General features: G+C 40.9%; 1 protein-coding gene across 2 annotated transcripts in view; it reads right to left on the minus strand.

Annotated features, from left to right (window-relative positions):
• The window catches only part of EXT2 (exostosin glycosyltransferase 2), a 103,123-nt gene that overhangs the window by 38,709 nt on the left and 50,534 nt on the right, over positions 1–13,880 (minus strand). For both annotated transcript variants that reach the window (XM_073658165.1, XM_073658164.1), the window contains exon 8: positions 9,243–9,374. In XM_073658165.1, coding sequence (XP_073514266.1) covers positions 9,243–9,374 — 132 coding nt within the window. The remainder of the gene's footprint in view (positions 1–9,242; positions 9,375–13,880) is intronic.

Consider the following 13,880-nt stretch of genomic DNA (forward strand, 5'->3'; position numbering starts at 1 on the left):
TTATATTCTTGTACATAGGAGCAGCATTATAGTAGTTATATTCTTGTGCATAGGGGCAGTATTATAGTAGTTATATTCTTGTGCATAGGGGCAGTATTATAGTAGTTATATTCTTGTGCATAGGGGCAGTATTATAGTAGTTATATTCTTGTACATAGGGGCAGTATTATAGTAGTTATATTCTTGTACATAGGGGCAGTATTATAGTAGTTATATTCTTGTACATAGGAGCAGTATTATAGTAGTTATATTCTTGTACATAGGGGCAGTATTATAGTAGGTATATTCTTGTACATAGGGGCAGTATTATAATAGTTATATTCTTGTACATAGGGGCAGTATTATAGTAGTTATATTCTTCTACATAGGGGCAGTATTATAGTAGTTATATTCTTGTACATAGGGGCAGTATTATAGTAGTTATATTCTTGTGCATAGGGGCAGTATTATAGTAGTTATATTCTTCTACATAGGGGCAGTATTATAGTAGTTATATTCTTGTACATAGGGGCAGTATTATAGTAGTTATATTCTTGTGCATAGGGGCAGTATTATAGTAGTTATATTCTTGTGCATAGGGGCAGTATTATAGTAGTTATATTCTTGTACATAAGGGCAGTATTATAGTAGTTATATTCTTGTACAGAGGAGCAGTATTATAGTAGTTATATTCTTGTACATAGGGGCAGTATTATAGTAGGTATATTCTTGTACATAGGGGACAGTATTATAGTAGTTATATTCTTGTACATAGGAGCAGTATTATAGTAGTTATATTCTTGTACATAGGGGCAGTATTATAGTAGTTATATTCTTGTACATAGGAGCAGTATTATAGTAGTTATATTCTTGTACATAGGGTGCAGTATTATAGTAGTTATATTCTTGTACATAGGGGGCAGTATTATAGTAGTTATATTCTTGTACATATGAACAGTATTATAGTAGTTATATTCTTGTACATAGGGGTCAGTATTCTAGTAGTTATATTCTTGTTCATAGGAGCAGTATTATAGTAGTTATATTCTTGTACATAGGGGGCAGTATTATAGTAGTTATATTCTTGTACATAGGAGCAGTATTATAGTAGTTATATTTTTGTACATAGGGGCAGTATTATAGTAGGTATATTCTTGTACATAGGGGTCAGTATTATAGTAGTTATATTCTTGTTCATAGGAGCAGTATTATAGTAGTTATATTCTTGTACATAGGGGGCAGTATTATAGTAGATATATTCTCGTACATAGGGGCAGTATTATAGTAGTTATATTCTTGTACATAGGGGCAGTATTATAGTAGGTATATTCTTGTACATAGGGGCAGTATTATAGTAGGTATATTCTTGTACATAGGGGACAGTATTATAGTAGTTATATTCTTGTACATAGGAGCAGTATTATAGTAGTTATATTCTTGTACATAGGGGCAGTATTATAGTAGTTATATTCTTGTACATAGGAGCAGTATTATAGTAGTTATATTCTTGTACATAGGGTGCAGTATTATAGTAGTTATATTCTTGTACATAGGGGGCAGTATTATAGTAGTTATATTCTTGTACATAGGGGGTAGTATTACAGTAGTTATATTCTTGTACATAGGAACAGTATTATAGTAGTTATATTCTTGTACATAGGGGTCAGTATTATAGTAGTTATAGTCTTGTTCATAGGAGCAGTATTATAGTAGTTATATTCTTGTACATAGGGGCAGTATTATAGTAGTTATATTCTTGCACATAGGAGCAGTATTATAGTAGTTATATTCTTATACATAGGGGGTAGTATTGTAGTTATAATCTTGTACATTGGAGCAGTATTATAGTAGTTATATTCTTGTACATAGGGGCAGTATTATCGTAGTTATATTCTTGTACATAGGGGGCAGTATTATAGTAATTATATTCTTGTACATAGGAGCAGTATTATAGTAGTTATATTCTTGTACATAGGGGGTAGTATTATTGTAGTTATAATCTTGTACATTGGAGCAGTATTATAGTAGTTATATTCTTGTACATAGGGGCAGTATTATAGTAGTTATATGCTGGTATATATTAAGCTTGTTATACATACTCTAGATATAAATCTCTACAGGATAATAGACATGTTGTAGTCTTTAAAAGCAACATTATCTGTGAAAACGACTGACGGATTTGTCTACAGCGAGTCCATACTGTGTGAACAAACACCTGTCGTATAATGTAACTAACCAACGTCAGCTGCGGAGGTGCTGCCATTATACAGTAAGGATGGAGGACATCTGTAGGTTCTCACCATGTGATGTAACGCATCCATCACAAGGTCGATACAGTAACCGCGCAGGGCGGCTTCCCAACTATGTGACGGCAGAACATACCTCCCCCGACACAGCAGCCCGGAGAGAAGTTCCTTGGTGCGTAAGATAATAAGAACCAGATGATTAGTGCAGCGGCCGGTTCACGGCGTGGAGGGAGTCGGCTCATGATACAGAGGAGGTAGTGGCAAGACGAGCGGGAAAATGAGATCAGAAAAGGTCATTATAGGTCGTATCAGTGTGTTCTTACTATGGGACAATCCATGGATACATTGGCCTCCATACATCTCAGGCATCCGATCACAGGAGGCCAAAACTAAAAACAGTCTGATTGGCTGCAGCGTTCAGTATGTAGTCGGATACACATCTGATGACGTCACAACATCACTGCAGCTAACTAAAAGCATCAGTGGTAAGGTGACCATACAACGGGCCTCGCCCCTTGGTGGTTTCCGCCAGGACAGGAAGTGATGCCGTCCCATTCTTTAGTCACCTGACCGCTATGACTGACTGCAGTGGTGACTGGATTGTGACCCCAGACATTCTGTTCCAGTCATCTGATTTCTCCGCAGCGACTACCAGAGCAGCCGACGCCGTCACGACTGGGGGTAGAGACGGTGAGTACAACTTCATGGTAGTGCATAAAGTAAGACCCCTTTAAGACTGAACCCTATTGATAACTTGCAACGTTTACTCAACAGTGCCCCCTACTGGAGGCTGCGGAAATCCAGCTACTTAGCATGTAACCGTACGGCTGTTTAAGGGCAAAAAAGGAATTTTTAATATTGCAGCACAAAAACAGATCTCTGATAGAGTGATGGAAAATCCCCCGTTGTTAGAAGGGTCTTTTAACAATGGGATGATCATAACATTTTCCCACGATGGGACCCCCAGAGATTAGCTGTATTCTGCAGATAAAGCCAGGCATTAAGTGTTCATCCTTCCTATAGCGCCTCCGCAGGGAAAACGAAGCATTACACAGGGCCCATCCATAACAATGGACTGTCAGTGTAATCTACGGTCCTCCAGAGCGAAAGACGCTCATTGTAGCCCCTCTCCAGTCCCCAGCGGACCACCGCTATTAACTCCTGAATACGGTATATTAAAATATAATTTTTCTAGTTTAGAAAGCCTAAAAGTTATGATTCCAGCAGAAGGTTTGGGTTTTTTTCGGGTCAATAGCTTCCATCTAGGGATGAACGGACCCGTGGAAGCAGAACTCGAACCCCATTGAAAACAATGGAGACCGAAACTTTGGGTCTGAGTAAGAAAAAAAAAATCTCTCTCTCTGACGATGAAACGCTGAGAGGTGAAATCTGCAAGTAACACATAAGATTCTGTCTGCGGATTTTCCGCAACGTGTGAACATTGTGCAATGATGATCGCGGCTAATGGGAGACGCAGGAGGCGACCGGTCAGCATTATGTAATGAACCTTTCCTTAGGAAGCAAATTATTATAAACGGGAACATCAGCTGCGCTCCTCGGTGCAGATCTGAGCAATGATGATTCCTGTGCCAAACGCGACTCAGGACCTGAGCGAACGTCTCCAGAGGATTCCCGTTAATGCCGTCTCCCAGGAAATGTTGTATATTCATAGGGGAAACTTACCAGATGCTTTACATCTGAGCATAAGATTACCTGGAAAATAGTAAGGAAATGGGAAAGAGCTGCGCTCAACTGTCTACAGGACGACCACAGGCAGGAAAAGCTGGACCTGTAGACTAACACACAAAGCTGGGCTGTACACATCTGCACAGCTTCACTAACTGCAGTCATGAGGGGGGAAGTAAAGTGGCCGCTTATCTCCCCTCCAATATACCCAAATGTTACCAACACAAAGGGAAATCATCCCATCATCTGTACCTAAAAAAACACTCTACAGCTTGTATTATTCTAAAAGTACTTTCAGTATTGTACTTCAGAGCTGTACTCACAATGCTACTGGCAGTCCCAAATTATGTTCAATAGTGATTACAGCTCTACATTAAATTACAGGATATAACTCAGGATCAGTAATGTAATGTATGTACACAGTGACTGCACCAGCAGAATAGTGAGTGCAGCTCTGGAGTATAATACAGGATGTAACTCAGGATCAGTAATGTAATGTATGTACACAGTGACTGCACCAGAATAGTGAGTGCAGCTCTGGAGTATAATACAGGATGTAACTCAGGATCAGTAATATAAATGTATGTACACAGTGACTACACCAGCAGAATAGTGAGTGCAGCTCTGGAGTATAATACAGGATGTAACTCAGGATCAGTAATGTAATGTATGTACACAGTGACTGCACCAGAATAGTGAGTGCAGCTCTGGAGTATAATACAGGATGTAACTCAGGATCAGTAATGTAATGTATGTACACAGTGACTGCACCAGAATAGTGAGTGCAGCTCTGGAGTATAATACAGGATGTAACTCAGGATCAGTAATGTAATGTATGTACACAGTGACTGCACCAGCAGAATAGTGAGTGCAGCTCTGGAGTATAATACAGGATGTAACTCAGGATCAGTAATGTATGTACACAGTGATTGCACCAGCAGAATAGTGAGTGCAGCTCTGGAGTATAATACAGGATGTAACTCAGGATCAGTACAGGATAAGTAACGTAATGTATGTACACAGTGACTGCACCAGCAGAATAGTGAGTGCAGCTCTGGAGTATAATACAGGAGGTAACTCAGGATCAGTACAGGATGAGTAATGTAATGTATGTACACAGTGACTGCACCAGCAGAATAGTGAGTGCAGCTCTGGAGTATAATACAGGATGTAACTCAGGATCAGTAATGTAATGTATGTACCCAGTGACTGCACCAGCAGAATAGTGAGTGCAGCTCTTGAGTATAATACAGGATGTAACTCAGGACAGTAATGTAATGTATGTACAGTGACTGCACCAGCAGAATAGTGAGCGCAGCTCTGGAGTATAATACAGGATGTAACACAGGATCAGTAATGTAATGTATGTACACAGTGACTGCACCAGCAGAATAGTGAGTGCAGCTCTGGGGTATAATACAGGATGTAACTCAGGATCAGTAATGTAATGTATGTACACAGTGACTGCACCAGCAGAATAGTGAGTGCAGCTCTGGAGTATAATACAGGATGTAACTCAGGATCAGTAATGTAATGTATGTACACAGTGACTGAACCAGCAGTATAGTGAGTGCAGCTCTGGAGTATAATACAGGATGTAACTCAGGATCAGTAATGTAATGTATGTACACTGTGAATGCACCAGCAGAATAGTGAGTGCAGCTCTGGAGTATAATACATGATGTAACTCAGGATCAGTAATGTAATGTATGTACACTGTGAATGCACCAGCAGAATAGTGAGTGCAGCTCTGGAGTATAATACAGGATGTAACTCAGGATCAGTAATGTAATGTATGTTCACAGTGACTGCACCAGCAGAATAGTGAGTGCAGCTCTGGAGTATAATACAGGATGTAACTCAGGATCAGTACAGGATCAGTAATGTAATGTATGTACACAGTGACTGCACCAGCAGAATAGTGAGTGCAGCTCTGGAGTATAATACAGGATGTAACTTAGGATCAGTAATGTAATGTATGTACACAGTGACTGCACCAGCAGAATAGTGAGTGCAGCTCTGGAGTATAATACAGGATGTAACTCAGGATCAGTAAAGTAATGTATGTACAGTGACTGCACCAGCAGAATAGTGAGCGCTGCTCTGGAGTATAATACAGGATGTAACGCAGGATCAGTACAGGATCAGTAATGTAATGTATGTACACAGTGACTGCACCAGCAGAATAGTGAGTGCAGCTCTGGAGTATAATACAGGATGTAACTCAGGATCAGTAATGTAATGTATGCACAGTGACTGCACCAGCAGAATAGTGAGCGCTGCTCTGGAGTATAATATAGGATGTAAAGCAGGATCAGTACAGGATCAGTAATGTATGTACACAGTGACTGCACCAGCAGAATAGTGAGTGCAGCTCTGGGGTATAATACAGGATGTAACTCAGGATAAGTAATGTAATGTATGTACACAGTGACTGCACCAGCAGAATAGTGAGTGCAGCTCTGGAGTATAATACAGGATGTAACTCAGGATCAGTAATGTAATGTAGTACACAGTGACTGCACCAGCAGAATAGTGAGTGCAGCTCTGGAGTATAATACAGGATGTAACTCAGGATCAGTAATGTAATGTATGTACACAGTGACTGCACCAGCAGAATAGTGAGTGCAGCTCTGGAGTATAATACAGGATGTAACTCAGGATCAGTAATGTAATGTATGTACAGTGACTGCACCAGCAGAATAGTGAGCGCTGCTCTGGAGTATAATACAGGATGTAACGCAGGATCAGTACAGGATCAGTAATGTAATCTATGTACACAGTGACTGCACCAGCAGAATAGTGAGTGCAGCTCTGGGGTATAATACAGGATGTAACTCAGGATAAGTAATGTAATGTATGTACACAGTGACTGCACCAGCAGAATAGTGAGTGCAGCTCTGGAGTATAATACAGGATGTAACTCAGGATCAGTAATGTAATGTATGTACACAGTGACTGCACCAGCAGAATAGTGAGTGCAGCTCTGGAGTATAATACAGGATGTAACTCAGGTAATGTAATGTAATGTGTGTACACAGTGACTGCACCAGCAGAATAGTGACTGCAGCTCTGGAGTATAATACAGGATGTAACTCAGGATCAGTAATGTAATGTATGTTCACAGTGACTGCAGCAGCAGAATAGTGAGTGCAGCTCTGGAGTATAATACAGGATGTAACTCAGGATCAGTACAGGATCAGTAATGTAATGTATGTACACAGTGACTGCACCAGCAGAATAGTGAGTACAGCTCTGGAGTATAATACAGGATGTAACTCAGGATCAGTAATGTAATGTATGTACACAGTGACTGCACAAGCCGAATAGTGACTGCAGCTCTGGAGTATAATACAGGATGTAACTCAGGATCAGTAATGTAATGTATGTACACAATGACTGCACCAGCAGAATAGTGAGTGCAGCTCTGGAGTATAATACAGGAGGTAACTCAGGATCAGTACAGGATGAGTAATGTAATGTATGTACACAGTGACTGCACCAGCAGAATAGTGAGTGCAGCTCTGGAGTATAATACAGGATGTAACTCAGGATCAGTAATGTAATGTATGTACCCAGTGACTGAACCAGCAGTATAGTGAGTGCAGCTCTGGAGTATAATACAGGATGTAACTCAGGATCAGTAATGTAATGTATGTACACAATGACTGTACCAGCAGAATAGTGAGTACAGCTCTGGAGTATAATACAGGATGTAACTCAGGATAAGTAATGTAATGTATGTACACAGTGACTGCACCAGCAGAATAGTGAGTGCAGCTCTGGAGTATAATACAGGATGTAACTCAGGATCAGTAATGTAATGTATGTACACAGTGACTGCACCAGCAGAATAGTGAGTGCAGCTCTGGAGTATAATACAGGATGTAACTCAGGATCAGTAATGTAATGTATGTACACAATGACTGTACCAGCAGAATAGTGAGTACAGCTCTGGAGTATAATACAGGATGTAACTCAGGATCAGTAATGTAATGTATGTACACAGTGACTGCACCAGAATAGTGAGTGCAGCTCTGGAGTATAATACAGGAGGTAACTCAGGATCAGTAATGTAATGTATGTACACAGTGACTGCACCAGCAGAATAGTGAGTGCAGCTCTGGAGTATAATACAGAGAGTTTCTGCATCTCCCTGGCAGAAAAAACACATGCGAATTTTACATGCGTTTTCCTGCCAGGGACAATCGGATGTCAAGTGCTTTCCAAGCGATTTTAGCATCACTTGGAAAGTGCTTGTCAACTTGGTCACACTATATAAATCCATGGAACTAGCATGGATTTATATAGTGTGAGTGAAAGAATGGTAAAAAATAAATATTATACTTACCTTCTGATGGCCCCCGGTGTACTTATCCAATCCGTCCTGGCTTGCAGGCAGCTCGCGGTGGTCTAAAAGGACCTGCCATGACATCATTTAGTCATGTGACGGGTCACGCGACCGCCGACGTCACCATCACATGAATAAATGACCCGCTGACGTCGGCGGTTGCGTGAGCCTTCACATGACTAAATGATGTCACGGCAGGTCCTATTAGACCACCGCGAGCTGCCGGCAAGCCAGGATAGATTGGATAACGACACTGGGGGCCATCAGAAGGGGAGTATAATGTATATTTTTTATTTTATTCTTTTTTTTTTTTACAGGTACTATGGAACCCGGGTCTGGTTGAGAGTCTCCTCTTCTCCAAACCCGGGTACCATCCGCACATAGAATAACTTAAGATCCACATGTGCACATGTAGTGATGCAGATTCCATGCGTTCCAATGCAAGTCAAAGGCGGCGAAAACGTCGCGATTCCGTAAAATAATTGGTAGTACTGCGGATTTTTCCGCAATGATAATCCGCAGCGGAAATCTCCGCAGCATGTGCACAGCACATCCGGATTATCATTGGGGAACATGGCAGACCTTCAACCAAGCGTTTTTTAAGTGTTTCTGCTGCGGAATTGCCGCTGCGGAAACACTTAAAAAACGCACCGTGGACACACAGCCTAAAGGTGGATCTGCAGTAAATCTCTGCAGCCCCTCTACTGATGAAAGAGCTCCGCAAATAATAACAGACGGCAGCCGCCAGCACCAGCCGGACGTCACACCCCCATCTATCAGATAATGATAACCTATCGTAAGGATCGGCCGTTAATATAAATGTAGAAGACAGCCTCTTCAATGCTACAAACAAAATAAACATCGTACAGAGAACACAAAATAATTGCACTTATTTCACACATTGTTAATAACTGGAACAGCTGGAGATTTACAACACTGAAAATACACCAAAAAAATCCATACAGAGACAGGAATCTTACCACAGATGGGGGATCGTTCCACTCTTCATAAGACCGCGCTGCGTATGGGTAGATCCTGTCATTGATGATCTGCAGCGTCGTCAAAGCAATAGATTTCATAGATTTAAAATAGGCTTCCCAGAACCAACGAGCCTGGAAATACAATGAAAAAAAAAACACGCTTTTATAGGAGCAGTATTATAGTAGTTATATTCCTGTATATAGGAGCAGTATTATAGTAGTTATATTCTTGTACATAGGGGCAGTATTATAGTAGTTATATTCCTGTATATAGGAGCAGTATTATAGTAGTTATATTCCTGTATATAGGAGCAGTATTATAGTAGTTATATTCTTATACAGAGGGGCAGTATTATAGTAGTTATATTCTTATACAGAGGGGCAGTATTATAGTAGTTATATTCTTATACAGAGGGGCAGTATTATAGTAGTTATATTCTTGTACATAGGAGCAGTATTATAGTAGTTATATTCTTGTACATAGGGGCAGTATTATAGTAGTTATATTCCTGTATATAGGAGCAGTATTATAGTAGTTATATTCTTATACAGAGGGGCAGTATTATAGTAGTTATATTCTTATACAGAGGGGCAGTATTATAGTAGTTATATTCTTATACAGAGGGGCAGTATTATAGTAGTTATATTCTTGTACATTGGAGCAGTATTATAGTAGTTATATTCTTGTACATAAGAGCAGTATTATAGTAGTTATATTCTTGTACATAGGAGCAGTATTATAGTAGTTATATTCTTGTACATAGGAGCAGTATTATAGTAGTTATACTCTTGTATATAGGGGCAGTATTATAGTAGTTATATTCTTGTACATGGGAGCAGTATTATAGTAGTTATATTCTTATACATAGGGGCAGTATTATAGTAGTTATATTCTTATACAGAGGGGCAGTATTATAGTAGTTATATTCTTATACAGAGGGGCAGTATTATAGTAGTTATATTCTTATACATAGGGGCAGTATTATAGTAGTTATATTCTTATACATAGGGGCAGTATTATAGTAGTTATATTCTTGTACATAGGGGCAGTATTATAGTAGTTATATTCTTATACATAGGAGCAGTATTATAGTAGTTCTATTCTTATACATAGGGGCAGTATTATAGTAGTTCTATTCTTATACATAGGGGGCAGTATTATAGTAGTTCTATTCTTATACATAGGGGCAGTATTATAGTAGTTATATTCTTGTACATAGGGGCAGTATTATAGTAGTTATATTCTTATACATAGGAGCAGTATTATAGTAGTTATATTCTTGTACATAGGGGCAGTATTATAGTACCGTATATTCCGGCGTATAAGACGACCTGGTGTATAAGACGACCCCCCTACTTTCCTGTTAAAATATAGAGTTTAGGATATATTCACCGTATAAGACTACCCCTTTTCCAACGCATACCAAACACCGGTAAAAATTAAAAAAAAACAGATTTGAATTTAACATGGTCCTTTTTTAATTTAAATTCTTATGACATGCAGGTATATAGCAGGAAAACTGTCACTCATAAACATATTAAAATAGGGGGGACCCCACGTCATTTTTTGGGGGGGTCCCCCATTTTAATAGCTAGTAAAGGCTAGGTATTCAGCTGGGGGCTGATATTAGTAGCCTGGGAAGCTCCGTGGGTATTACCCCCTTCCCAGACTTCAAACATCTGCCCCAGCCGTCTGCTTAACCTCCGCTAGAGACTATAATGATGGTGGATCCCACGCCAATTTTCTTTTTAAAAAATCCTTTATTTTAACACTAAATGACAATTGAGGGGTTAATAAAGATGCAGTCCCTAAATTATTATTAATTTTGTAATTAATTTTTCCCAAAAATGTTGACGTGGGGCTTCGCCATATTTTTGTGTCCAGCCAGGTACAGCAGGCAGGAACGGGCTGCCCCCAACCACCAGCTGCCTATTTGTACCTGGCCGGACACAACAATATAGGGAAGCCCTTTTTTTTTTAATTATTTCATGAAATAATTTAAAAAAAAAGACGTGGGGCTTCTCCCTATTTTTGTGTCCAGCCAGGTACAACTAGGCAGCTGGGGGCTGGAATCTGCAGCGCAGGGAGACCCAAGCTTTCTGGGCCCCCCCCCGCTACAAATTGCAGTCCGCAGCCACCCCGGAAAATGGCGCGTTCATAGAAGCGCCATCTTCTGGCGCTGTACCCAACTCATCCAGGGCCCTGGTGCGGTGGCTCACTGGATAATAAAGGGGTTAGGGCCAGCTTGGCATTATCAGCTGGCCCTAAGCCCGAAATTCATGGGGTCACGCCAATATTAGACATGACCACCATGAATTTCTAGTAAAGTAATTAAAAAAAACACAACACCCAGAATAAAGTCCTTTAATTGAAATAAAGACACAATTTTTTAATGTTCTAAATTAAACCATACTTACCGTCACGCCCATTCCAGCTGAAGCCAACGATCTCCTGCAATAAAAGTAAAATAATAAAGCAACCTCATCCTTACCTCTCCATGGTTCCCAGGACCGGTCCAGCTCTGCTACATTCACATGACAGGCTGCACCGCAGCAGAACGCTGCCGTTCAGCTTGCCATGCGGCAGACACTGAGAAGCGCAGGCATGCTTGTGCTCCTCAGTGTCTGACTGTGACGGCATCCAGATGAGCCGAGGTCATGTCCAATGAACTCGGCTCACCTCATGCACGTCACTGACAGCGTGGGAAAATTCTCCTGCTCCCCGCATGCGCAGTAGAAGTTTCCCACGCTGTCAGTGACGGACGTCCAGGAGGTGAGCTGAGTTCATTGTCGGCTCATCTGGATGCCGTCACAGCCAGACACTGAGGAGCGCAAGCATGCCTGCGCTTCTCAGTGTCTGCGGGATGACAGGCTGGATGGCGGCGTTCTGCTGTTGTCCAGCCTGTCATCTCGATGTAGCAGAGCTGAAGCTGTCGTGGGAACCATGGAAAGGTAAGGATGAGGTTGCTTTATTATTTTTCTTTTATTACAGGAGATCGTTGGCTTCAGCTGGAATGGGCGTGATGGTAAGTATGGTTTAATTTAGAACAATAAAGAATTGTGTCTTTATTTCAATTAAAGGACTTTATTCTGGGTGTTTGTGTTTTTTTTAACTTTTACTATGGGGTTAGTAATGGGGGTGTCTTATAGACGCCTCTCCATTACTAACCTGGGCTTGATGTCAGCTGGCATTATAAGCTGACATCAACCCCAGCCCTATTACCCCACTGCCACCGCACCAGGGCAGCGTGGAAGAGCGAGGCTAAGTGCCAGAATTGGCGCATCCTATGGATGCGCCATTTCTGGGGCGGCTGACGGCTGGTGTGTCTAGCCTGGGAGGGGGCCAATATTCATGGCTCCCTTCCTGGGCTATTAATATCAGCCCCCAGCTGTCTGCCTAGCCTTTGCTAGCTATTAAATTAGGGGGGACCCCACGTCATTTTTTTTGGGGGGTCCCCCATTTTAATAGCTAGTAAAGGCTAGGTATTCAGCTGGGGGCTGATATTAGTAGCCTGGGAAGCTCCGTGGGTATTACCCCCTTCCCAGGCTTCAAACATCTGCCCCAGCCGTCTGCTTAACCTCCGCTAGAGCCTAAAATTAAGGGGAACCCCACGCCAATTTTTTTTTTAAATAAATCCTTTATTTTAACACTAGATGACAAGTACAGTAACCAACACTATCACTGTACTTCATATATATGTGACTGACATGTTTCTATCTATCTAATCTATGTGTGAAGCTCTATTCTGTCTGTTATAAATTGTCGGGTACCGCTGCTGAATTGCCGGCCGGCTTTTTTAAAGAGACGGTGCATGAAAACACTATTATTTGTTTTAATAAATCCTTTACACTAAATGACAAGTACAGTAAGCAACACTGTCACTGTACTTCATATATATATGACTGACATGTTTCTATCTATCTAATCTATGTGTGAAGCTCTATTCTTTCTATTCTAAATTGTCGGGTGCCGGCTTATGCCGCTGCTGAATTGCCGGCTTTTCATATATTGTCACAGAAGCGATGCGAACTTCCCTGCTCCGGACACAGCGCAGCGCTTCTGTGACAAGTGAAAGCTGTCGGCACAGAAGCCCTGCGCTGTGTCCGGAGCTGGGAATACGCAGCGATGTGTCCGTTTCAGCACAGAAGCGCTGACTGTCTGGACCTACCGCCGCCGTATTTTAACTCCCTCCACCTTATATTAACTCCGACATGGCAGGGATACGGCCACGGCAGCTTATTAACACCCCCAGAGTATCCCCGCATGTCAATTTCTGAAAGTTCAAAAGCATTACCGGCGTATAAGACGACCCCAGACTAGACAGAAGATTTTTCAGTCTTCAAAAGTCGTCTTATACGCCGGAATATACGGTAGTTATATTCTTATACATAGGGGCAGTATTATAGTAGTTATATTCTTGAACATAGGGGCAGTATTATAGTAGTTATATTCTTGTACATAGAGGCAGTATTATAGTTGTTATATTCTTGTATATAGGGGCAGTATTATAGTAGTTATATTCTTGTATATAGGGGCAGTATTATAGTAGTTATATTCTTGTACATAGGAGCAGTATTATAGTAGTTATATTCTTATACATAGGAGCAGTATTATAGTAGTTATATTCCTGTACATAG

Source organism: Phyllobates terribilis, unplaced genomic scaffold, assembly GCF_046119375.1.
Source record: "Phyllobates terribilis strain yellow unplaced genomic scaffold, ASM4611937v1 Scaffold_13__5_contigs__length_258822181, whole genome shotgun sequence".
Lineage (NCBI taxonomy): Eukaryota > Metazoa > Chordata > Amphibia > Anura > Dendrobatidae > Phyllobates > Phyllobates terribilis.